We start from the raw sequence: 27400 nt of genomic DNA, 5'->3' as shown, positions 1-27400 counted from the left end.
ATGCAGTTATCTGTTCTCTGTCAAACAAAGAGCTACAAATGCTACACTTTGCTCTTTATTTTCAGTCTCAAGTCAGCTAAAGGCACACAAAGCAGAGGACAGGAGGCAGCCCAGCTTCAAGTGAAGTGCAGGTGGAGTGGGGATCCAAAGCAGCTGGTTTCTTAGGCATAAGTGGTGACATACTGGGGCCCCATGTTCCCAAAGTAGGAACGTTCCCACTCACTCATGAGCTCGAAGTGTACAGGACGGCGGCAGAAATTGCAGGCAGCTATAGATATATCCTGGAGGGGGAGTCCCACCTCAGTCCAGGCTTCTAGCAGCTTCTCTGAAGGTGATGAGGGGAAGGGAGGGAAATAATTGGTTAGAGTATGTCTTAATCCCTGTGCCACATTACAGATGTGCAAAGATATTGATCCCCTCAACCCTTTGAGATATCTCAGAACTAGAAATAGCCTCGTTAGTTTGCTCCTTTGTGTGATGTGAATATTACCATTTGTGTATGGGTGCTGTGATATATAAAAGTTTGAGAAGCACTCATGTGACATAATTTGAAGCTGTACTGGCCTGGCCTGAACCACTTCGTAAGTACATGACATGGTGTAACTCAAGAAGTGAATCCATCTACTTGGAAACTCAGCCTGGTGAGGAAGATGACACTGACAGTAAACACACAGTGTCATCAGTATTGTCACCTGGGAGCCTGGGGCAGGGGTTTTTCCTAGAGGGAGTGGGGAGCCCAGAGGACAGAATCTGATCTCTCTGCCAGAAGTACCTCAGCTGTGTCCCAGGGTTCTGTCCCTGGCTCTTTTTTCATGCTTACTCCCTGTGTGATCTCATCTAGTTTCATGGCTTTAAAAACCATGTATATGCTGGTGATTCTGAAATTTTCATATCTAGCCCAAAGCTCTTTCCTGAATTCTAGACTTGTATATCCACCTTTCTGTATCTTCACCTGGATATCTAATAGGCATCTGTAACTTAACATGAGCACAACTGAGCAGTAATACTGATCTCCCTACCCTCCACCAAGTCTACCTTACTTTCAGCGTTAACCATCTCAGTTGGTGGCAATGCCAGTTGCTCAGTACAAAAATATTTGAGCTATCCTTTATTTTTCTCTTTCTCTCCTATGACACATCCAGTCTATTAGCAAAAACCATTGGTTCTACCTTCAAAATCTGACCACTTCTTACCACCAATGCTATCCTCAGGTCTGAGCCACCATCATTTGTTTTTCATTTTTTAATTCTGAAGATTTTTTATTAAAAAGCAAATTATTTGCTATGTGACATCCAATGGCTTGGGAGTTTTAATCCCTTCTTTTGTCACCATTATTTCTTAATCTGGAATATCACAATAGCCCCCTAATGGATCTCCCTGCTCCCACTCTTTCAGTCTATTCTCAACATAGAAGTCAGAGAAACTCTTGAAGCCTGAATCAGATTCAGATATGTTACTCATCTGCTTAAATCCTTCTGAAGGCTTTCTATTTCAGAGTTCCCTGGTGGCTCAGACAGTAAAGCGTCTGCCTACAATGTGGGAGACCCGGGTTCGATCCCTGGGTCAGGAAGATCCTCTGGAGAAGGAAATGGCAACCTACTCCAGTACTCTTGCCTGGAAAATCCCATGGACGGAGGAGCGTGGTAGGCTACAGTCCATGGGGTCGCAAAGAGTTGGACATGACTGAGCGACTTCACTTTTCTTTCACTTTCAGAGTTAAAGCCATAACCCTTCCAGTGGCCTGCAGTACCCTACACCGTCTGGTCCATATTGCTCCTCCTCACTTTTCTCTCTCTTTCCCTCTAATTCACACCATTCCATCCATACTCATCTACTTATTCAAATACAAGAGGAATACTGCTGTGTTAGGGTCTTACCTGTTTTAGGGTGTTCTCTCTGCCTGGGATGCTCTTTTCTTAGATTTCTTCCCAGCTGACTCCTTCACTTCCTTTATATCTTTGCTCAAGTGTCACTTTGGTGGTCTCTACACATAGCACTCTATTTAAGGCTTCAACCTTCCTCTCCAAGCTAGCCCATGTACCCGCCCCCAGCACTTTCTATCCCCTTTTTCCTGCTATATTTTCCCCCATAAATGCTTAGAATTACCATGCTATTTAATTTGCACTTATTTTTAAGTGTTCCTTTTTCTATTATCTCCTACTAGTATGTAAGCTCCAGAAGGATAGAGATTTTGTATCTGTTTTGTTTAGTACTGAATCCCCAGCACCTGGAACAGTATCTAGCACACAGTAGGTACTTGATAACTATGTGTTGAAAGAATGAATGAAAGATGCCTGATTACATCTAGAAGATGAAAAGAGGTAAGTCAGAGTAAGGGATGAAGGAAGGCATTCCACTCAGAAGGAAGCATCATTAACAAAATCCCAGGGGTAAGAGGCTAGAGCTAAGTAAGGGAACTGTAAGTCATTCAGAGTAGCTGGAGAAATAAAATGAATGTGGGGAAGAAGAGAAAGCATAGAGATCACCATGTTGAAGGCATTGAATGCTATGCCAAGGAGGTTTGACTATTCTCCAGGCCAGTGTCTCCAGTTTGGGGGCTATACATCTTATTAGTACAAAAGTTCTAATACCTACCTCCAATGTATGTATTTTTTATATAATACATACATATATAATTGTCAGTCTATATATTAGAGATCAGTATAGGTAATGCTTAATTTCCTATTTTTTAAGACAAAAAGTAAATATACAATTCTAATAAATCCCCTTACCCTATGGATGATCTTGCATACCTCACCTTGGAGACCACTGCTCTAGTCTAGACAGTAGGGAACTATGAAGAGATTTAAACTAGGGAGCTATATGATCAGATTTTTAGAAAAATCCCTCTGATGGTCAGTATGGATAAAGGATTAGAGAAAAGCAGGAAAATTAGTTAGGAAGAAATCACATTGACATGGATTTAAAAAGTAGCAATGGAGAAATGAGATTTGAGAGAGATTGTAGAGAACATTTGCAAGATTTCATGATGGGTTGGCTATAACTTTGAAGGGCTGACTGGTGGAGTCATGGTGAATGCCTCTCATATTTCTTTCCTGCAAAAGCCCAGCATAAGTGGACATTTAGAGAACTGAGAATACTAAAAGCTCTATAATTGAAGCCTAGCACAAAGAAGGCTGAGCAAGAGGTCCAGAAGTCTAGATCATTAGCTCAGAGATGGTATGTGGCATGAGACCTAGTGGTATGAGCATGGAGGTAGATGCAGATTCTCCAGTTCAAACCTAGTGGCTATGTCACTTTGGACCAGTTTTTTATATGTTTTGATACCTCAGTTTCTATATATATAAAATGGAAATGCTAATAATACCATGTCTACCCCATGAGGATTAGATGAGTTAATACATGTAAAGTATTTAGAACAGTTCTTCACACATGGTAAATACTTAATAAGTGTTGGCTAGCATTATTTGATGCTTTTAAATGAATGAATGTATGGCGTCTACCTGTCTTGTTTTCCTAGTACTCTCATTCTGCCTATGCTCCAGACAAACAAAATGCTGTAGCTAATGTATGCCCTCTGCTTTCCTATCTCTAGGTCTATGCTTATCAAATTCCCTTGTTCTGAAATATCCTTCTTACACCATACCACAGGTACTTCAAGGTACAGCAGAAGGATTTCCTTACCTATGAAGCCTACTTAATTTCACCCTTCTTACCTTCTCTAGCCATAAATGAACACTCTCCTTTTAGCTCCCAGAGTACTGGAGCTCACCACACTGGACCAGTACCACCCGTGTTTATATCTGTCTCCTTTGCTATGCCATCAACTGCCTATGTGTCTTTCACCCAACAGACCTAGAATAAGAACCTGCTCTATGCTGGCCCTGTACCCAGAAGGAATCCAGTAAACTTCAGGTGAATTGGGCACCTTAAGGATAAAACCCAAGCTATTCAGTTCTACAAGCCTCCAAACTGTGTGTTGTCTTTGCAGATTCATAGGTAAACACTCCCCTACCTTATTCCATTCTTACTTTCCTACATTCCAGTAATATTTGCTTGTTCTTGATATGTCCAAGCCTACTTCTGATTCTCTTACTTGTCTTTCTCCATGCTCTTGCTTCTACTGGGAATATCTCTTCTGCATCCTCTTTCTTCTCTTGGTCCAATACCACACCCCTTTGCAAGACTCAGCTCAGGTTGTCACCTCCACTAAGAAGCCTGTCCTGAAGCCAGGCCCCTCTTCTGCTCCTACAACTCCCCCATGCATTCTCTCTGTTGAACTTCAGTCACTCCTTGAAGTCATTGTTTGAGTCTGCTATGGTCTCCTCAACCAAACTGAAGCCCTATGAGTACAGGAACTGTTTCTTATTCATTTATGACCCCAGTATAGGGTCTAGCACATAATAGATGTTTCAGAAATATATTTTTAAACTGAACGGCATCCATTGTCTTCTTAAGATAATGAGGCTGAAGGAAAGAAGAGTGCTGTAGACACCCATGTTGAGGAAAGGAAAGGAAAGAAAAGAAAGGAAAGAGAAGTCGCTCAGTTGTGTCCGACTCTTTGCGACCCCGTGGACTGTAGCCTACCAGGCTTCTCCATCCATGAGATTCTCCAAGCAAGAATACTGGAATGGGTTGCCATTTCCTTCTCCAGGGGATCTTCCTGACCCAGGGATCGAACCCAGGTCTCCCACATTGGAGGCAGATGCTTTAACCTCTGAGCCACCAGGGAATAGGTGTCCCCATGTTGAGGACTTACCCACAAAGTCTTCCATCATCTGAGGGCTGTGGTGGGGGGAGGGTGCCAAGCGCAGCAGCTCCTCACCCCGGGGGACAGTTGGGTAGTTGATGGCCTGCACATAGATGCCATACTTGGAGAGCAGGAGATCACAGATCCTGGTGTTCAGCACTGCATCACCCACCTGGACCCAGGAGAAAAGCTTGTCAGTATCTGCTCCCCTGACCCCACTATTGCTAGCTCTATTAAGTAGGTGGAGGGAATCAGATCAAGGAACTCCACTGAACTTGGGGGCATATATTTTCATAAGCGTCTTAGTCAGTGGCAAGTCTAGAATCTCTTATCAAGGAGTTTCTCAGTGGCAGCAATCTGACTTAAGATACATGCATCCCAATGTTCACAACTCTACTTACAATAGCCAAGACATGGAAACAACTCAAGTTCCCATCAACACATAATTGGTTTAAGAACATGTGGGGTGTGTATGTGTGTATACACACACACACATATACATATGTGCTGCTGCTGCTGCTGCTAAGTCGCTTCAGTCATGTCCGACTCTGCGACTCCATAGATGGCAGCCCACCAGGCTACCCCGTCCCTGGGATTCTCCAGGCAAGAACACTGGAGTGGTTGCCATTTCCTTCTCCAATGCATAAAAGTGAAAAGTGAAAGTGAAGTCTCTCAGTCGTGTCTGACTCTTAGCGACCCCATGGACTGCAGCCTACCAGGCTTCTCCATCCATGGGATTTTCCAGGCAAGAGTACTGGAGTGGGGTGCCATTGCCTTCTCCATACATATGTGCATACATGCATAAAATTGAATATTAGCCACAAAGAAGTGAAATATTTTCATTTGTGGAAACATGGATGGACCTAGTGAATATTATACTAAGTGAAGTGAGTCAGACAGAGAAAGACAAATATATCACTTATATGTGGAATCTTAAAAAATAATACAAATGAATCTATAACCAAAACAGAAACATACTCATAGAAAATAAACTTATGGATGCCTAAGGGGAAAGAGGGGCTTCCCAGGTGGCTCAGTCATAAAGAATCTGCCTGCTAATACAGGAGACTTGGGTTTGATCACTGGGTTGGGAAGATTCCCTGGAGAAGGAAATAACAACCCACTCCAGTATTCTTGCCTGAGAAATCCCATGGATAGAGAAGTCTATGGCAGTCTATGGTCCATGGGGTCACAAGAGTTGGTTAGACATGACTTTGTGACTAAACAACAACAATGAGGTATAAGGGAGGGATAAATTAGGAGTATGTGAATGATAGGGAGGGAACACAGCCCTGCCAATTAACAGAAAATTGGATTAAAGATTTACTGAGCATGGCCCCACCCATCAGAACAAGACTCCATTTCCCCCTCAGTCAGTCTGTCCCATCAGGAAGCTTCCATAAGCTTATACTTCTCCATCAGAGGGCAGACAGCATGAAAACCAAACTCACAGAAAATTAACCAATCTGATCACATGGATCACAGCATTGTCTAACTCAATGAAACCATGAGCCATGCTGTGTAGGGCCACCCAAGACGTACGTGTCATTGCGGAGAGTTCTGACAAAACATGGTCTACTGGAGAAGGGAATGGCAAACCACTTCAGTTTTTTTGCCTTGAAAACCCCATGAACAGTAGGAAAAGGCAAAAAGATAGGGCACTGAAAGATAAACTTCCCAGGTCGGTAGGTGCCCAATTATGCTACTGGAGATCAGTGGAGAAACAACTCCAGAAAGAATGAAGAGATGGAGCCAAAGCGAAAACAACACCCAGTTGTGGATGTGACTGGTGATGGAAGTAAAGTCGAACGCTGTAAACAACAACATTGCATAGGAACCGGGAATGTTAGGTCCATGAATCAAGGCAAATTGGAAGTGGTCAAACAGGAGATGACAAGAGTGAACATCAACATTTTAGGAATCAGCGAACTAAAATGGACTAAAACTAAATGGGTGAATTTAACTCAGATGACCATTATATCTACTACTGTGGGCAAGAATCCCTTAGAAGAAATGGAGTAGCCATCATAGTCAACAAAAAAGCCCAAAATTCAGTACTTGAATGCAATCCCCAAAACAACAGAATGATCTCTGTTCATTTCCAATGCAAAGCATTCAGTATCACAGTAATCCAAGTCTATGCCCCAACCAGTAATGCTGAAGAAGCTGAAGTTGAATGGTTCTATGAAGACCACAAGACCTAGAATGAACACCCAAAAAAGTTGTCATTTTCATTATAGGGGACTGGAATGCAAAAGTAGGAAGTCAAAATACACATGGAGTAACAGGCAAATTTGGCCTTGGAGGACAGATTGAAGCACGGCAAAGGCTAATAGAGTTTTGCCAAGAGAACACACTGGTCATAGCAAACACACTCTTCCAACAACACAAGAGAAGACTCTACACACGGACATCACCAGATGGTCAACAGCGAAATCAGATTGATTATATTGTTTGCAGGCAAAGATGGAGAAGCTCTATGCAGGCAGCAAAAACAAGACCAGGAGCTGACTGTGGCTCAGATCATGAACTCCTTATTGCCAAATTCAGACTTATATGGAAGAAAGTGGGGAAAACCACTAGACCATTCAAGTATGACCTAAATCAAATCCCTTACAATTATACATTGGAGGTGAGAAATAGATTCAAAGGATTAGATATGATAGACAGAGTGCCTGAAGAACTATGGATGGAAGTTCATGACATTGTACAGGAGACAGGGATCAAGACCATCCCCAAGAAAAAGAAATTCAAACAGGCAAAATGGTTGTCTGAGGAAGCCTTACAAATAGCTGTGAAACGAAGAGATGTGAAAGGCAAAGGAGAAAAGGAAAGATATACCCATTTGAATGAAGAGTTCCAAAGAAGAGCAAGGAGAGATTAAAAAAGGCTTCTTCAGTGATCAATGCAAAGAAATAGAGGAAAACAATAGAATGTGAAAAACTAGAGATCTTTTCAAGAAAATTAGAGCTATCAAGGGACTCTTTTATGCAAAGATGGGCACAACAAAGGACAGAAGTGGTATGGACCTAACAGAAGCAGAAGACATTAAGAAGAGGTGGCAAGAATATACAGAACTATACAAAAAAGATCCTCACAACTCAGATAATCACTTCACAACCCAGATCACTCTCCTGGAGCCAGACATCCTGGAATGTGAAGTCAAGTGGGCCTTAGGATGCATCACTATGAACAACGCTAGTGGAGGTGATGGAATTCCAGTCGAGCTATTTCAAATCCTAAAAGATGATGCTGTGAAACTGCTGCACTCAATATGTCAGCAAATTTGGAAAACTCAGCAGTGGCCACAGGACTGGAAAATGTCAGTTTTCATTCCAATCCCCCAAAAAAGCATTGCCAAAGAATCCTCAAACTACTGCACAATTGCACTTAACTCACACACTAAAAACGTAATGCTCAAAGTTATTCAAGCAAGGCTTCAACAGTACGTGAACCATAAACTTCTAGATTTTCAAGCTGGATTTAGAAAAGGCAGAGAAACCAGAGATCAAATTGCCAACATCTGTTGGATCATTGAAAAAGTGAGACAGTTCCAGAAAAACATCTTCTTCTGCTTTATTGATTACACCAAAGCCTTTGACTGTGTGGATCACAATAAACTGTGGAAAATTATTTAAGAGATGGGAAAAGCAGATTACCTGACCTGCCTTCTGAGAAATCTGTATGCAGGTCAAGAAGCAACAGTTAGATCTGGACATGGAACAACAGATTGGCTCCAAATCAGGAAAGGAGTAAGTCAAGGCTGTATAAATGCTGGGCTGGATGAAGAACAAGCTGGAATCAAGATTGCCAGGAGAAATATCAGTCACCTCAGATATGCAGATGGCACCACCCTTATGGCAGAAAACAAAAAAGAACTAAAGAGCCTCTTGATGGAAGTGAAAGAGGAGAGTGAAAAATTTGGTTTAAAACTCAACTTTCATAAAACTAAGATCTTAGCATCTGGTCCCATGACTTTATGGCAAATAGATGGGGAAACAATGGAAACAGTGACAAACTTTATTTTTGGGGGCTCCAAAATCGCTGCAGATGGTGACTGTAGCCATGAAATTAAAAGATACTTGCTCCTTGGAAGAAAAGCTGTGACCAACCTAGGCAGCATGTTAAAAAGCAGAGAGATCACTTTGCCAATAAAGGTGCGTCTAGTCAAAGCTTTGGTTTTTCCAGTAGTCATGAATGAATGTGAGAGTTGGACTATAAAGAAAGCTGAATGCCAAAGAATTGATGCTTTCAAACTGTGGTGTTGGGGAAGACTCTTGAGAGTCCTTTGGGCAGCAAGGAGATCCGACCAGGCCATCCTAGAGGAAATCAGTCCTGAATATTCATTGGAAGAACTGATGCTGAACCTGAAACTCCAATACTTTGGCCACCTGATGCGAAGAACTGAGTCTATTGAAAAGACTCTGATGCTGGGAAAGATTAAAGGTGGGAGCAAAAGCGGATGACTGAGGATGAGATGGTTGGATGGCATCACCACTCAATGGACGTGAGTTTGAGTAAGCTCCAGGAGTTGGTGATGGATAGGGAAGCCTGGCGTGCTGCAGTCCATGGAATAGCAAAGAGGCACTACTGAGTGACTGAACTGAACTGAACTGATGGGATTAACAGATAAAAGTTACTACCCATAAAATAGATAAGCAACAAGGATTTACTATATAACACAGTGAATTAATGGAAAATAATCTGAAAAAAAATATGTAACTGAATCACTTTTCTGTACACTTGAAACTAACACAATATTGTAAGTCAACTATATGCTATGCTGTGCTTATTAGCTCAGTTTTGTCCAGTTATTTATGACCCCATGGGCTGTAGCCCGCCAGGCTCCTCTGCCCATTGGGATTCTCCATGCAACAATACTGGAGTGGGTTGCCATGCCCCCTCCTCCAGGGCATCTTCCCAATTCAGGGACTGAACCCAGGTCTCCCTCATTGCACCCAGATTCTTTACCATCTAAGCCACCAGGGAAGCCCAAGAATGCTGAAGTGGGTAGCTTATCCCTTCTTTAGGGGAACTTCCAGACCCAGCAATCGAACTGGGGTCTCCTGCAGTGGAGGTAGCTTTTTTACCAGCTGAGCTACCAGAAAAGCCCCAAGTCAACTATACTTCAATTTAAAAATTAAAGGGGGTAGAAGTGCTTCTAGGGACCTTGTCTTGAATCTGTTTGCAGAAGAAGCATACCTAGCTATGTTTAGGGTAGTTCTGAGTAAGAAGATAAAACCCCAAGTGACTTCTGGAGTGTTGTCACTGGGTTAATTAAACATATTTGCAAAAGTAGTCTTTCAAAGGAACACTGCATTAGCCCAAGGAACAGTACAGTCTACTAAGCATGAGATAATAACTAATGTTAAAAAAAAAAGACTAGTTAATCCAGAATGACTGATAATTTTCCAAAAGGGAAAGAAAACTGATGATAAGGAGGTTGGTTAACAAGGAAACAGCTGACAGGAACAGGTTTCAGTTTGCTGGTTGTGGGAAGACTCCCAGGAGAGATGGTGGAGAAGGCAATGGGGAATGTGGGACTCTCACCCGAATGGGGATGATGTGGCTGGGGCATGGAATGACAGGAAGGCCCCTGTCCATTAGTAGCTGACGCATGTGCTTGACATTGCGTTGGTGGGCCCTCCTCAGGGCTTGGCCCTCCTCTCCTTTGAGCAGTCGCACGGATTCCAGAGCCCCAGAGAGCACCATGGGAGGCAGTGAAGTGGTGAAGATGAAGCCAGCAGCATAGGAACGTACCATGTCCACCAAGTCACGGGTGCTGGCAATGTAGCCACCCACACAGCCAAAGGCTTTGCCTGGAGACAAGGAGGAGAATGAGGAGGTTATGCACAGATCCTATTATCAGCCCCCTGAGGAACAGGGTAACTCAAGGCAGTACACTAGAAGCTGGAGCTCCAGACTCCCTTATCATCTTTCTTGTCTGTGACAAGCAGACAGAGCTGATAGTTATGCTGCTTTGAGGTAGGACTTGTAAGCCCTGCCATGTGTAATGACTAGATATGCGGGAGCTGGGTGGGGACCTTCAACTGGTTAGATCCAAAAGTAGAGCTAAATGGAGCTTGGAACTGGGATGGGGAAGGAGTTTTGATCCACAACTCCACCCAATGAATTGAACTTAGTAATTTGGCCCAGCTCAGGGGTCTTCTCAAAAAATCCTCCCAGACTTTGTCAGCAATTTTGCAGTGATATGGGAGTGGGAGGAGAGAATCCAAATGTTCTATAGCCTGGGTCATAAATTCTACCCAAATAGCCTTTGCAACTTTGTGGAGGAGGAAGAAAAAGTTCTTCTAGGGACTTCCTTTCTGGATTGTATATAAGGGTAACCCAAGGGACTCACTTACCAAGAGTTCCAGAGATGATGTCAATCTTGTGCATAATTCCATCACGCTCCCCAATCCCAGCACCCCGGGACCCATACAGTCCTACAGCATGAACTTCATCCACGAAGGTCAGAGCCCCATACTGGTGGGCCACATCACACAATTCCTCAAGGGGACAGATGGCACCTGAGCAAAGCCATGAATAGAGGTAGATCATAACCCTTCTCCAGCTCCATCTCCAGCATGGAATTTGTGGCGCATATCAACTATAGGTTGGGAAAGGAGGAGGGTGTGCACCCGTAGTTGGGGCTATGCCAGACTTCTTCATATGTGTCGACTGAGTTCACCCTACTCCCACCCAAGTTGTGTATGTGTGCATTTTCCCCAGCCTGTGATTAAGGCTTACTTTTCTTTCTATTTTTACTTCATTCTGATGATATCTGTCCTCTTGCTTATGCTATTTGCCAGCCTCTCTCTGCCTCCCCGCCCCCGCCCCACCACAAGTCTGTGTATTTCCATCAAGTATTGGCACTAGCCTATATGATGCCTTTGTTTAAATAAATTAAAAAAAATTCTCCTTTTGCTCCAGGTTAATGTTTTCAGATCTCACTCACCCTGTCTGCCAAGTGTTGTTGTCAGCTGTGTCAATTTTTTCACTGGTCTTCCATATTTCTGTGTTTATGACTTTTTGCCAGTCTCTTTTTATGACTATTTCCAAATTTGTTTCTGTGTCTCTATTTTCTATCTCTGTCTTTGTTTTTCCTCTCTCCTCTCCCCACTTCCTCTGTCTCTTTGTTAGTGTCTATATCCCTCCTTCCCTCACTCACCTTCCTCTCTCACTTCTGTTCTCTCTTATTGTTTGTATCCCTTCATGTCTACCTTTCTGACTTTAGACTTTTTTCTCTGTATCTCTGTCTCTTTCTGAGTTTTTTTGTGCCTCTATCTTTTCTGTCTCTGTGGGAAATATTTTTTTTCTCAACCTGTCAGTTTTGTTACCTGAGGGTACCCTCCCATAGACTCAGGCTCAATGTATTGAATGAAAGTGAAATAGAAGTAATCTGTATGTTCCTGTACATTTTCCATGCAGATTTACCATTTTCCCCTGTTATTCTATGCTGATAATTGTTTATAAGGTCTTCAAATGTCTGTGAATTTCATGCATAGATATTGTGACCACTCTACATATACAAGAACCCATACATCTGTCATTCCCCATTCCTGGAAACTAATGGTGCAGGGAAGTGGAATACAACAGAAACTTCTTCATGTGGGAACAGGGACTCCAGGCTAGGATTAAAGTTTGTGAGCCACTGGTGGGACAATAGGAGGGGAGAAAACCACAAGAGTTGGAGTCCAAGACTAAGAGGACAGTGTAATGGTTCAAACATCATTTCAATGAGAGGAATTCAGCCCTAAATTGACAGTTTCAGCAGGGTTTCCACCATTCACTAAATAAAGAACCATTCATTTGCAAATGTAAGGAAGTAGAATGGTCCTAACATTCATTATTTCTGGTTTTCACTACAGAAATAATGATTTAAAGTAGTCTCAGTGGTAGAAATATGATGATTGCTGGTTGTAGAAATGTGGACAAGGGCATGACAATAAGTTTTTATATATATTCACTCACTTAAATATTCTCAGCTACTCCATTAATTATCATCTCAATTTTTAAAGATAAGGCAATTGACACACAGCAATTAAGAAACTTGTCCAAGCTAGTAAGTTGTAATGCTGGGATTTGAACATGGATAGTTTGGTTCAAAAGCTTGTGCATCACCATTACTTGATGTGATGGCACTTACACTGGCTAAATCTGAGAGTACAGTGGACTCTCCTTTGTTTCACTTGGAAAATGAATTAAAATGATTTGATTAAAATTAATCATTTAATCATTTAATCACAGATTAAAATGAATTGAGGATCTCTTTGCTTTAATAAACCCAGAAGATTATGCCTAAAATAGATGATTTCTGCCTAAGAGGGACAGCAATACAATGATTTGAGCATTGTTTCAGTTAGGGAAAGGAAAGAGGTAGGATGATAAAGGTGATTTATTTCTACTTAGATCATGATAAATAGAATGTCTTCCATCATCTCTTTTGATCAGATATTTTACCTTGAGGAAAGTTGAAGTTTAGAGAGTTAAAGAGTTACTCAAGGTCACTGAGCTGGTAAGTGCTAAAGGTAGGATTTGAACCAAGATCTGACTTGAAAACCTGTTTTGATTCCAGTGCTACATATTGGACCCTAAAAAATCTCCCAGGAACTGGTTTGTGAAAATTTATGCTGCAGGAACCAGACACTGGGATGATTGATCTGCACATCATTTCTAATGGAAGGAGCATTGTATGAAGGAATTGGACTCATACATCCTAGGGTTCAGATATACACTTTGGCACCAGTTTACTGAGCCAGCCAAGGTAATTTGGGTACTCTCTCTGCACTTCAGTTTCTTAACCTTTGAAATCAGTATAATAGCTCTCTCCATCCTTTGGCATTTACTGTCTATGTGACCTTGGGCAAGTCAGTTCACTTCTTGGTGTCTCAGTTTTCCTCATAATAACATTTACCTCAGAATTGTTGTGAAGATTAAGTGAATTAATACATGTGAAATACTAATAATTTTGCTTGGTACATAATAAGCATTCTATAAATGTTAGCTATTATCATTATCATCATAGTTTTTGTGAGACCAATGTTAGTAAACATACACTCACACATACACTTACCATCCATGGAGTGAACAGTCTCGAAGGCCACGATTTTGGGTGTCTCAGGGTTGGACTTCTTTAGAAGTTTCTTCAGGTGGTCAGGATCATTGTGCCTGAAGACAAACTTAGCTGCTCCACTGTTGCGGATACCTTGGATCATGGAAGCATGGTTGCCTGCATCTGAGTAAATCTCACACCCTGAAGAACCAGATGCATAATGCTTAAGCTTCTATCCAAGTATTCACATTTCAACTTCAAGACTGACTTGGCAGGAGCAAAGAGCTAATCTTTTCCTCCATATGAAGCCTCTGCTCAGCTTCTCCCTCCTCCGGAAGCCTTTGTAACACCTCTTCCTCTCTTGGAAGAACTCCTCTGCCCTGAAATTCTGACCCCTACACTCTTCTCTCCAGGCATTTTAACCCTGGCTTGGACTTTGATTCTTGGGGTGGAAGAAATTTAAATTTCCCAAGAATGCTCTAGAGTTTCCTGAGAATAGGGCTTACGTTCCTATTCCCAGACACCAAGATTAAGCCTTAGAAAGGAATTTGTCGGAGGGAATGTTTGCTAACTTGGACTGATGATATATTCTTCCTGATTTAGATGAAACCTCACCTTTTCCAGATAGTATACCTCTGCTTATAATTACAGGGTAGATACTTAGACTTTCACAATTTGAATCATAACCTTATAACAAGTCAGAGCTAGAAAGGCAATTGGTGACCATGGAATCTAGTCACTTTAATGTACAAGTGAGGAAGCTAAGTCTAAAGAAGGGGAGACTTTTGTCTAGGACCTGAGGAATCCAGGGCTTTTTACTGGACAATAGTGGGAGAACAAGTAGAGATGGGAAATTGGTGGATGGAATTGATTCCTGGGCCCCTGAACCTGCACTGACATCAAGGAACTGTGGCCTTATATTAGAGTAAGGGATCACTTCTACCTGTGGAAATCAGGCATGACTTCCTGGAGAACCTGCTATGAAAGATAAGTAGACTGGAAGTTTCTTGGGAGCAGGGATCACAGCTTTTTATCTTTCTGTTTCTGATACCCAGATTAAGGCTAAGTGTACAGGAGATGTTAAGCAAACCTTTTTTAATGAACGGATTAAAAAAAAAAAAAACAGAATTACTGAATTTTAAGTGAGTGAATGAATATGTGAATTAGTATATTACTGAATGAAAGAATGTGAGGAGAGGTGTCAAAAGATGAATTTGAAGAGGTAGATAGAGGCCAGATTATTGAAGGCTTTAGAAGGCATGATAAAGAGAAGGGAAGTGGGAATCTATTAAAGGGCAGAGGAATAACAAAGATAGGCTTTTATTTTTAAAATATCATCTGGTTCTTGTGAATAATATGTTGTAGGAAGGCAAAGGTAAAGTCAGGAAAATGATGCTGGTCTTAGGATGGTGGCAGAAGAAATGAAAAGAAGTTGAATTCTAATGGCTGAAGGAGTTTACTGAAGACATTTCCAAAGATATTGGCTTGAGTTGGGGTTATGTGTGGTCTTGAAGAAAGTTTCTAAGAAGCAGTAGAGATGTTTATAGTGTGCTGAAATTTTTTCAAGAAGTGAGGAAATGTGTAGCAAGTGTGGAGACTTTTCTCAAGCAGTTTGCCTGTTATAAGGAGGGGACAGAATGGGAGTAACTAGAGAGTGAAGAGGAAAAAAAATTTTTTTTGAGATGCAAGAGACTTCAACATGTTTAAAGAGCAGGAGAGGCTAAAGATACATGAGGGAGAGAGGGAACTCATAGATCAAGATTCCTGATGAGGTAGAGGACACACAGAGTGCCAATGTAAGAATTAGTCAACAAGAAAAATGGCACCTCTTCTACTGTGATAGGAGATAAGGAATGAAAAGAGGCCATGTGAGAATGCTCATGAGTTTATAGGTAGTTTGAGGCAAGAAGTTGAGGACATTGCTGCCTAGGGTCTTCTGTTTTCTGTGTGGTAGGAGACAAAGTAATCTGCTGTGAGTGGAGGTGAGGTGGAGGTGTAAGAGAGCTGAAGAGAATGGGGTTTGGCAAAATTTCCTTGGCGAGAATGGGGTTTGGCAAAATTTCCTTGGAGACTTGGAGGGCTGACTATGGAAACAGGATTGCCAGAAAGAATAGAAGACAGTAGAGCTTGGGGACCATGAATTATTAGTGGCTCCCATCTAAGTAATTATGTAATACCAGTATTGACATAGAGAAGGTGGAGAGTTGCATTTATCTGGGATTGGGCTGTGATGGAAGAATTGATAGGCACATGAGTTGAGGATGCTACTGGTTAGAGGATGGGAGAATGGGAAGATGGGATTCAGATGAGATCTGGTGTACAAGTGAAGAGATTAGCTTTAGGCAGGAGAGAGAATGAAAAAGGGTAGATGAGCAGTGAGGTGAATTTGTGGGTTTAGGGGCTATAAGTTAAAGGACCTCCTGTTTGGTGGCTTCTGTTTTATTTGTGTTGTAAGATGTGAGATTATTTGCTAAGAGTGAAGGAGGAGATAGCCACAGGTTTTAGAAGGGGAAAGAAAGTTTGAAAAAGCTGATATAGGGATATAAAAGGACTATTTATAAGTGTTGAGTGCAACTGAGTTGGGAAACGACAAATTTGTGATGTTACCCTTCAGTGAGGTTAGGATACAGTCATACAGTGTTGAGGGTATGCAGGGTGGGTAAGAACAAAGAGCAATGGGAGCAAGTGAACTCAGAAGACAGGGAAGGGCTGATGGAGACAGTAAGCCTGGATGCAGGATACTAGCCCTGAACAAAGTTTTGGCTCTGGGCTTACCTGGCAAGATCTTGGCCAAGGTGAAGAGAGTGGAGTCATTGGCCACAAAGCAGGAAGAGAAGAGCAGGGCTGAGTCCTTCTGGTGCAGCTCAGCCAGCTCTTGCTCCAGCTCGACATGGAACTTACTGGTACCCGAGATGTTGCGGGTGCCACCAGCTCCAGCTCCATGGCGCTGCAGGATCTCTCTGGCCAGGAGAAAACAGGGGAAGCAAGGAGAAGAAACTCTTGTCAGATACTGAGAAACTGTGTAGATTTCTCTTCCTTGATAGGGGTCAATATTAACTTAGTGATTCTCTATGAGTTGTGTCCTATATGACAAAGTAGAGGTCGGTATAGGGGCAATGGGGAGAAATGGACCTTCCTTCTTAGGCTGAAAGCACTCAGGGAGAGAAGGAGAAGCTAGATTGGTCTTGATTAGCTTGGAAGATCTTTTAGAGAAGGTTGAATACCATCTCTGGTAATACTTATTCTGTAGCCAGAGTAAGAACTCATGGAGAGTGCAACTTGTCCGATTTCTCATCCTCTCCTTTGTAGCACTGGACACCAAAGAGTTTGGATAACTAGGCTTGTTGACTTAGTTCCTGTCCAAGGATTAGATTTGTTGAAAGACCTTGAGACAAAAGGGGTGTTGGGTGGAACCCAGGTTTCCACCATCAGCTCTGCCTTTTCCTTCTATATGTGGCTTTGGCTCTTCTCTGGATATCTCCCTGTGGGCTCATCATGGCTCAGACCCTACTACTCACTGTGTGGCTTGCAAGACCCGAGGGTGCCGGCTCATGCCCAGGTAGTCATTACTGCACCAGACAGACACATCCTTTGAGGCCACAGATGCCTCAAAGAAGTGTTCAGCAAAGGGGTATGCATCAGCCCAGCGATTCACAGTCTTGAAAACACGATAGGTGTGGTCCTGTTTCTTCTCCATGATTTTGTCCCTAAAAAACTGGTCATAACCAAAGACATGGTCTCCTGTGGGAGTAGAGATGGGGATGAAAAGAATTTATTTTAAATTACTTCTTGGCTAGTCAATATTTTATTTAATGCAATTGATTTGGAGTTCTCCAGTTCTCTTTCCATTTATTAATTTATTTGATCAGTCATTAACTTACTGGGTCACATTAATGCTCTACTATTTAATTCAACCATCCCTTTGCTTACTCACTGACTCATTCACTTATTATACATTCACTCAGGGCTCCTAACCCTTGCATGGCCTCATCTCTTTTCCCAAGGTTAGTATGGCACCCTCCTTCCAGAAGTACCACCTCAAGTTTCAGTGGAAAGAGTGTTGATGGGTCTAGTTCTAGTCATAGTTTTGCTACTTCCTAGTTGTGTAATATTGGCAAGTCATGAATCCTCTTAGTCTTAATTTTCTCACCTATAAAATGGGACTAATAATATCTTCATCACAGAATTATGACCATCTGATGACAAACAGAATGTAATACATCCAAGCTAATATCTGGCACATAGTACTATTATTGTGACTATTGTAATATAGTAGTAGTAGTAAGAATAATAATTTTAAATATTATTATTGTAGCCAACATTTAATAAGTGCCTATTACATGTAACACCCTCTCTTAGTAACTTTATAGATATTATTTCATTTATTCTTTATAATAATCCTATGTGGAAAGTTCTATTAGCATCTCCATTTTACAGATGAGGAAGAGCCTAATTCTTTAACCACTACAAAATGGAGCAACCTTATTTTTAGAATTGAAATATAATGTATGCCACTAGGCTTGTTAAACTCCAGAACTCTATCCACGAGACAGAAATCATGATTGTTACAGATGGCAACTTATATGGTAGGAGTGTACATTAGTAACATCTTTGCTGTAGGGATGTTTGGAAATATGTACCAAGAGTTTTTAAAATGCACATGCTGACATACCTGGGGAAATATTTGCAGCATGTTTAGCATAAAACTTGATATCCAGAATTTATGTTTTGGAAACTCTGAAAATTACTATGTAAAATTTTAACCCAATAGAAAAGTGGGCAAAGAATATAACCAGACCATTCAACAAATGTAGTAAAAAGATGCTTAATCAGGGAAAGTCAACTACAAAAACAAGTTTTCACTGATCAAATTTGATAAAGATTTAAAACTTTGATACTATCAAGTGCTGGAGAGTGTGTGAGAATATGGATTCTTTTTGATAATTAGTACACCACTTTGGAGGACCAATTGGCAATATTTATTAATATTGAAAATGTGTACACCTTCACATCCTGAGATTTCCACCTCTTAGTGTCTATTGTAGAGAAACATTTACCTATCTACATGAAGAGGTACATTCAAGGATGTTTGTTGCACCACTGTTTGTAAGAGAAAAAACTGGAAGCAAGCCAATTGAGGAATAGCTAACTAGTTTCTAGTTTAGCCATATATAGTCTAAGAATACTATATGTTATCTTTGTGGAGATATGTTATCCTATGTGGAAAGTTCTATTAGCAATCTATTACATTTATATGTATGTAAAACCAACATACAATATAAAGTGGAAGAATACACACAAAAAATTGGTATAATTACATGAAGATGCTTGGTTGATTAAATGATGTTGCATTCATGCTACAGAACACATTTCAATCATTTATAATTATTATGCAGCTCTATGTTTAGGGACATGGAATAATGCTCATGACATATTGTTAAATGAACAAAGAACAACAGCAAACTCAAGGTGGAATGAGATCACATTTCTAATAAAAACATGTATGTGGAGGGAAGTGTAGTTTTGTATGTGTGTGTTTAGTCATAGGGAAATATCTAGAAAAAATATAAGAAGAAAATTAATGGTGGATGGTGGAGCTCTGATTTAAATTTCCCTCTTTATATTCATTTTGTATTGGGAAAATAAAATGAATTCTGTTATGAAAAATTATTATAAACACACACAAGACAAGGGGAAAAGTTCTCTGTGAAGGATGAGTGTTTCTGAGGGAAGCATGGAGAAAAAATGATAGGAATACATCTAATATTTAATGAAGCTTCATAACAAGTTTGAGGCACTTCTGTAAGTGTAATTTTATTTTCTTCCTGTAATAACTTGTTGAGGTATTAAAATCTCACTGCAAGGAAATGACTTACTTTCCAAAGCATGCAGATCCAGCAAGTGCCAGCATTAAAATTTAAACTCAGACTCCCCTGGGCTCTAAAGTGATTCTTTGCCATTTCCTCTGCTGTGTCAGTGCACAGCATTTCAACATTCCTTCCATATTCCAACCCCTTTGACTTCCATCTCAGCAAACTCACCAGCCATGTTGTTCTGAATCAGGTGTGTGACCTTCTCCGAATTTTTCTCTGGCTCTTGGGGACTGGAGAATGTCTTCTTCAGGCTGGTTGAGGCCAGAGAGGTGGGCAAGTCTGAGAGGGAGTATGGGATCCATTGGCCATGAAAAGAGGGGGGGGGGAGGGAAAGAAAGCATGTGCTGTCCTCTTTAAAGTCAATACAACATATATAAATTCAAGGTTAGGAAGTAGAGAAGCCTTGTACACAGATAAGAAATATTTTGAAAAGTAAGCTTTTTCTCATTTCCCAAGTGGAGACTTATATATCATGAAACCACCCATAAGGTGAATTACACTTTTCTTCACTAGGACTTTCCCTTGGGTAAGATAACTGGAGCAGCAATGCGGAGTCTTGCACTTGGAAGGTAGATGCAGGATAGTGTCCCTTACTCTTCTTTTCTGAAAGTCATTAGAATTCAATTTTGAAAATTTTACTCTTAATTATATCCCACAAAGTTCTGTGAAAGATGTCGACAGTATAGCCAATTCTCAAGTGTGATTATCTTGAATGGTTTGTACCAATTGAATTGACCTGACCTCAATACTCATCTAAAGAATGTACCTACTTCCAAAACTTACTCTTTCATGCAAATCCAGACTGTCAGAGAGTAGTGTTGCTTATATGTGGGAGCCCAGCCTGTTGGAATCCATTTAGTCACTTGGGAGAGAGCAGGCAGCACTCTAGTGGGCTCATTTTAGACTAATAGCTAAAAGTTATAGAAGTATGCATATGTGTTGGGGAGGGTGAATTTCAGTGCACAGTTTAAGCTATTGCCTACTGTGGTTCTCCTAGAAAAGACTGGACTTCCATCATGGAATCTGTACCAGTTGCCTTTGGATTAGCCTAGCTCAGGACCATGATAAAATGAAATCAAGCATTAAGTTAGATGTTAGATGAGGTGGAAGTTAACTCCAACCTGTCTTGAAAGTCTTCACATCTTCCTGGACTTCTGGGGCTGCTTTTTGCACAATTTTACTCTTCCCATCCTGGAGTTCCAACAGCATGAAGGGACAGTGGCTCTTGGCCCAAGATGGAGAATCTATGCAAAGAGAGTAAGTGGTAGTGAATTTCTAGCTATAAGTTTCTAGCTGTAAATTTAACAATGGTCACTGAGATGTACTATAATTAAAAGCTATATCTCAGGCTATGGTAGAGTCACAAAGATGGATGTATCTGGTCCCTGTGCTAAGGGAGTTCCTAAGTTGTTGGGAATGGCACATTACTGAAGACACATTATGAACAGTGCTGGGATTGGAAGGAAGACATGGGCTAGAAGAGGGAAGAGACATGACCCAGAATTGGAATTGGACAGGCTGAAAGTCTAGGCAGGCTTCATAGAAGAGATGGTGTCCAAGTTAAGTGTTATATGAGGAGTTTGAGATGCTCTGGAAAAGATAATGGGACAGAGTCATTTGACAAGAGCAAAGACATAGAAACTTAAAATGATAATCCAGACAATTTTAAGTAGTTTCAGCATGACTGGAGTATATAGAATGTGAGGGGCATGAGAATGAGACTCTTTTTAGAGATACTGACGTAAGTCAGAAGTGAGGTGTATTTTTAGGCCAGCTTATTCTTCGTTGACACTTTTCACATGAACCCTCCCAGTTATTAGGTAATGATGACCAGTATGACTTGGAGTCTTATCTCTAGGGCCCAGACATTTTCCCCCATTTGTCAGAAGTGACTTCTTACCCCCTCCAGCCTTGGTTGCCTTAAGGTGGATTTGAGAAAAACTTGGTCCTTGGGTGGCCAGAATGGGACAACGTCCAATACCAAACAGGAACTGGTGAGTCTTAATCGTCTTGCCCAGGAGGCCTGTGGGGCTCCGGATAAGCACTGGGCAACGCTGTAGCAACATGGCTGCTGTCACCATCTTGAGCCTGAAGTTCTGCATAAGATATGAAAGAGATGAGATTCCACTATGAAGGCCTGGCCAAAAGCCAAGAGTCATTCTTATGTTTGATACTTTGCCTTTAGCTTCTCACCTGATGCTTGCTCCCCTCCCCAGAAATGTCTTTACTGTTATTTCAGGGTAAGAAATTTCCCAATCTTAAAAATGTACCAATGGGGCATCTGAGAGGAAGAAATAGGAAACTTATCATTAGACCAAAGAGGTAAAGAAATGAGTTCCCACTGGAGGTGAGAAAGCCTGAATTCTGATTGTTTTAGACTTGGCTACTGACCTACTCTGTGATGGTAAGGATCACTGAAGTATGTTGTGTGTGGCAGGAAAAGACTTGACAACCCACCAACATTTTGATCAACACTTAAGGCTAAGACTCTTTCAAAGAATATTGGCCTCAGCTAAATGAAGATTCAACCTGCTAATGCAGACAGATGCCAATGACCAGGGCTCCTGAGGCTTGGCTAGGAGTCTTTCCTGAGCAGGCCCAGCCAGAGAGACAAGCTTGAGGCCACAGGTACCAATTTAAGTAGATTCAGGAAATAGAATGAAAGGGTACATGTCCCACCAGACTGGTATATTACTATCTTTGGATTTACTCCTGGATTTTGGAAAAGCACAAATAGAGATGTAGATGAAAACAAGCCAAGCCCCAAGGGATCTGGGAAGCATCTATTTGTGAATGAAAGAGGCAGAGGCTAAAACAGATATTCATCGAATATTTTATTAAAATTTATTCAATAAATATTTATTGAATTTAAATAAGTATTTATTGAATTTATTAAATATTTATTCAATAAATGTTTATTGAATTTGGGAGTATATTAATGAATGAGCAGGAATTCAGAGGGAAAAGAATATGGAAAGAGTCATAAGAAATGAAAAGTTAAGAAAGATAAAAGGCAGAAAGTAATAGAAAACAAAGGTGCAATGGTAGTGTTGGAGTTAGAACAATAGAAATTGCAGGAGAGAGAAAGATCAAAGTCAGAAGGAAAGGGGACAGGTAGAGATAAGAACAGGAAGAAGATGACTGATCCAAAAAACAGAGGACAAGAGGATGATGGAAAATAAAGGAGGCAGGGAAAGAGACTGAGATGAGGCAAAGAGAATGAAAGAGAAGACAAGAGAGGAGAGGAAAAGGGTAGAGGAGAGGCATTGAGTAACAGAGCAGAAGTAGAGTTAGAAACAGATAGACAGAAGGACAAAAAAGGGATATGAGGCAAAAATCAAGAAGCATGCAGAAATATACAAAGACTCAGAAAACTGAGAGCAGGAGAGGAGAGAATCCAACAGGGACAGAGAGTCAATCAGCACAAAGGTAAAGGAGAAATTCTATCAGAGACTGTGGGGATGGAGAAGAACAAAGAATGGTTAGGGGAAGAGGAATTGGCCCACCCTACTGAGAGAGACGAGAGTGAGACTGAGTGACAGGGGGAAGGGAGTAGAGACAAGATCAAAAGATAGAGACAGAGAGGTGGCTAAGGTGGGTTGGGGGTTGGGATGAGGGAGGAATGAGAGATATAAAAAGAAAAAAAGCTACAGATAACAAAAGGGAGAAGTAGATTAAAAGAAAAAGGACAGCATCCAGCATCAGAGAGTGAGCCAAAATATGGGACTGGAAAATGGGGGAAAGATGGAGGAATGTTTGAAGACTAAGGGCCTGCCACCACCAGGAGAGCTACTGAGTAGAACCCAATAACACCTCTACTATTTAAGGCCTTATATTGTGAGGGACAAGTGAACAGGAGGAGCTCATGCCATGTTGTTATATGGCAATATCCTTCATCTCTTACTGAGCAAAACCCCTCCCTTCTAGATCTCACAGAGCAAATGCCCTCCTCCTAACTCACAAAGCAACCTCTTTCCCTTGTTCCATTGCAGAGTATCCTCCCTCCAACTCTCACAGGCTGTCATAAGAGCATAAGTTGGTGTATGGAGTAGGGTATATGGATCTTGAAATTGGGAAAGGCCAAGTGGTATTGAAAAGACTAAATGAAACCTATGTTAAGATTTTGGGAAAATTTCTAAAAGAAAATGTTAGCTTTTCTTATTTCAGTTCCAGCTCTCTAACTCCTTGTTGGACATACTTGAAAAGTTACTTCCCCTCTTTGGGCCTCAACTTTCATCAGTAGTCAAATTTAAGATATTTATGTCTACCTCATATGGTAGGTAATGAATTGAATTTGATGCCTCCCTCATATCTGGATATATGAGTTTCCCTTCTCCTGCCTGCCTGCAAATGCTAAAGTGCTTGGGGCTGAGCCTGCAGACCACAGATAAGGCTGTCAGAGTTTATCACATTTTGGGTCTGACCACTCCCCAAGCTGAGACTAGGGTGTGGGGGAGAAAAGGAGTTCCTTTCTAGAATCATGTCTGTGCATCTGGCTGGGGCTGCCCTGGCTGCTGGTGGTGAGGGGGGTTGAATGGCCAAGGGAGAGGCAGGCAAAAGAGATGATCAGGTCCCAGGCTCCTGCAAATTCCTTTCCCCAACATTAACGACAATAATGACCACTTTGGGGTATGTAATGTGAAGAAAATACCCCAATATTGAAAGCAAAGTCCAGTCCTGCCTTGGGATGATGGTGAATCCCACCCCCAGAATAAAAGCAGAAGTTCAATACACACATCACCTTTAACAGGCTTTTAGCCATGATATATACTCAAGACCTGGGAAATATAGTCTACTTCTCGGAATTTGTTGAATTATCAAGCTCTTTCAAGCTTCAGTTCCAGTTTCTCTGTTCTGATGGTCCTTTCCTGGAATTTGTTCTGTCTTACTCTGTCTGTCCATCTTTATGACCCGTTATCTTGTAGTGTAGTTACCTTGGGCTCTGTTTCCATTCTATCTTACTACCTATCCTGAGATTGGAGTGAGTAAAATCTAATCAAAGAAGTATTTTAGGCAATTAAGGGTATTAAGAGCACAGCCTGCTAGATTACTTGCATTTGAATCCTTGCTCTACTACTCACTAGCCCTGGGGTATTAGAAAAGTCATGCTTACGCTCTACATCTTATATCTTTAAAATGTAGATAATAACAAGAATACTCGAATTCACAGGGATGTTGTCAAGATGTAGTAAAATAATCTATATAAATTATATAGAAGAGTACCTATCCAACAGTAAATACTGAAAAAGTGTTATCTATTTTTTTTTTTTTTGCAGGTATGGTTAAGGGTTTATTGGTGATCTGGCTGGGCAGGGCCCATGCTGGGAGAGCAAGGCCTGCACACCTGCACACCAGGCTAGTCCTGGCCTCCAGGGCAGTGCTGGGGGCTCAAGCCTGAGCTCTCTAAGCCAGGGTCTCTAAGCCACGTCAGGCTACTCACAGAAGAAAAAAAAAAAAAAAAACACATGAAAAAGAAGGATGGTCTGGTTGGCTTTAGAGCGGAAATGATAACATCAAGGGGTGACTTCACTGAAGAAAAATAGGGTGCTGTAGAGTTTATAGATCTTAGATTAGAGATCCTAGATCCTAGATTCCACATTTTCTGTATAGGGAAAAGGAAAGTATAGCCAAGGGAATTAAAATCATAAATATACCAGAACAGGTCTGGAAAGCTGGCTCTTGTCTCAATCCTGATTCTTGTCCTTATTCTGTTATAATTTACTATATAAAATTGAACCCTGCACTTTTCTCCTCTGGGCCTCAGTTTTTCCACAGACATTGGACTAGATAACTCCATAGATTCCATCTGATTCTAACAGTCAAACACTCTCAGAGTTCTCACTGTGTCAGACCCCTTTGTAAATGCTTCACATACATTGACTTATTTAATCCTCATGACAATCCTGTCAGGTATAAACTAATATCAACTTTATTTCAAAGATGAGGAACTGAGGCCCCAAAAGATTAAGTAACCTGTCCATGTCACAGAGCTACTAAGTAGTAGAACCAGGATTTGAACCTAGTCAATCTGGTTCCAGGGAGCTTCCCAGGTGGCTCAGTGGTAAAGAATCTGCCTGCTAATGCAGGAGATGCAAGAGATGTGGGTTTGATCCCTGGGTTGGGAAAATCCCCTGGAGAAGGAAATGGAAACCAATTCCAGTTTTTCTTGCCTGGAAAATTCCATGGACAGAGGAGCCTGGTGGGCTACTCTATGTGATCACAAAAAGCTGGACATGACTGAACATGTGCGTGCACACACACACACACACACAATCTGGTTCCAGAGCCTACTAACTTAACCACTATGGATCTATGATTAAAATATTACTACATATTTTCCTGACTGAGAGCCTGACTCCACACATTAATCCACTCTCCTATTAATCCAAGTCCCTTTCTAGGACGTTTGATTTTGAGCTGTAACCAATGCCTTTATCATAGGAACAGATTTCTAACTGAAGTGGAATTACAGACACTGATGAACATTCATTCATTCATTCCATCATTTAAAAACTTAAGCACCAATCTTTGCTGGGGTCTTCTTAGAGCAATGCTTTCACTCAAAGTGATAATGGTGAAATTTGAGCCTAAGTTATACAGCATTACTAGATCTTCCCTAAACCTTAAAATCCTCTCTTGTGTCAGCAGCCAATCTATAGTACCAGAGATCAGAGGGGCTAACCATAAATCTACCCCAGCAGAGAGCCAGAAACCATTCATTGCTTTTTTCCTTGACCCTTCTGTCCCCTTTGCAGTCTGCTTTGAAAGAATCAGTTAAGTCTGGAAGGGATATGGTCACTTTTCTTCAAGAATTGGAAGCATCAGACTTTAATTTCCTACCTAGTACCCTCTCCCCATCACAGAAGAAGCACTGAGAATTTTAGATTCCTGGAATCAGAATAGGAAATTCTTAGAAACAGAAAAATTTAGAAGACCACAAAATCAAACTTAGATGAGGTTGTGGAAATCATAGGGCAAGCTCTCTTTTGCAAAGGGTGAATGATTTGCCTCACAGTAAATTAGGGTGAGAAAACAAATCTATTGACTTTCAGCATAGGGCCCTTTTAGTGACACAGAATTCTTCTCCCACTGTCTCCCCTTATTTCTGGTAATTATTCATCTCTCAATTCCTTCAAATCTCTCCCTTCAATTCATTATTCCCATCACACCACATTAACTCTGTTTTCTCTCCCTACCTCTTTCCCTCTAAACTTTGATCCATTGAGCTCTGCTGTCTGCCAAGCAAGAAGGAGCCAGAGTAAAGGAAAAATAAGAGAAAACTAGAGCGTCAGAGAGTGATGAAGTAAAGTGAGTGATCTTGTAAACTAACAAAGAAGGGGAAACAAGAGGGAAAATTGACAAAAGGAAGATGAAAACAGGGAAAGACAGGAAGAGACATCGGGTGTGGGAAAGAAAATGACAGAGGGATAGGTTCTAAGAAACAAAGCCAGATCTAGTCAGGTCAGAAGGTCAGCCTATACAGCCATGAGGTGGGCAAGCAAACCAAGAAAGAAGGCACCACGCTGAAAGCAACACTTACCTGTTGCCCTGCACTGAGGACGAACGAACGACAGGTTGGGTGCTGTGAGTCAGGACCTGGTTTTTATCCCTTCTCCCTTGGCTCAGCTCCACCCACCCCGCCTTCTGCTGGCCTGGCCCTGCATTGGCCCCAAAGGTATCTCAGGCCCTTGTTAGAGATAAAACTCAATGTAGTCCCCTCTTGCCTCTCCCCTCACCCAGTACCAGCTATCCCCTCTTTAT

The 27400-nt window shown here is 41.4% G+C and overlaps 2 protein-coding genes across 3 annotated transcripts in view; one reads left to right on the top strand and one right to left on the bottom strand.

Moving 5' to 3' along the window:
* APEX2 (apurinic/apyrimidinic endodeoxyribonuclease 2) overlaps positions 1–27400 on the top strand; it is a 48453-nt gene that overhangs the window by 8912 nt on the left and 12141 nt on the right. The gene's annotated exons all lie outside the window — the stretch shown is intronic.
* Positions 44–27242, bottom strand: ALAS2 (5'-aminolevulinate synthase 2). Its single transcript, XM_086388527.1, has 11 exons — positions 27180–27242; positions 21540–21735; positions 20761–20883; positions 19808–19918; positions 17285–17507; positions 16542–16726; positions 13788–13967; positions 11077–11241; positions 10262–10530; positions 4721–4883; positions 44–325 (listed from the first exon to the last, which is right to left on the bottom strand). Exons 2-11 carry the CDS (start codon positions 21718–21720, stop codon positions 162–164), a joined length of 1764 nt encoding a protein of 587 aa, XP_086244653.1. The 5' UTR covers positions 21721–21735; positions 27180–27242; the 3' UTR covers positions 44–161.

This window comes from Bos grunniens, chromosome X (genome assembly GCF_055505025.1).
Source record: "Bos grunniens cultivar Pamir isolate PY7600 chromosome X, Bosgru_T2T1.0, whole genome shotgun sequence".
Taxonomy (NCBI): domain Eukaryota; kingdom Metazoa; phylum Chordata; class Mammalia; order Artiodactyla; family Bovidae; genus Bos; species Bos grunniens.
Note: the sequence above shows the minus strand (reverse complement) of the source record. Positions and strands in the feature narration are given on the sequence as shown.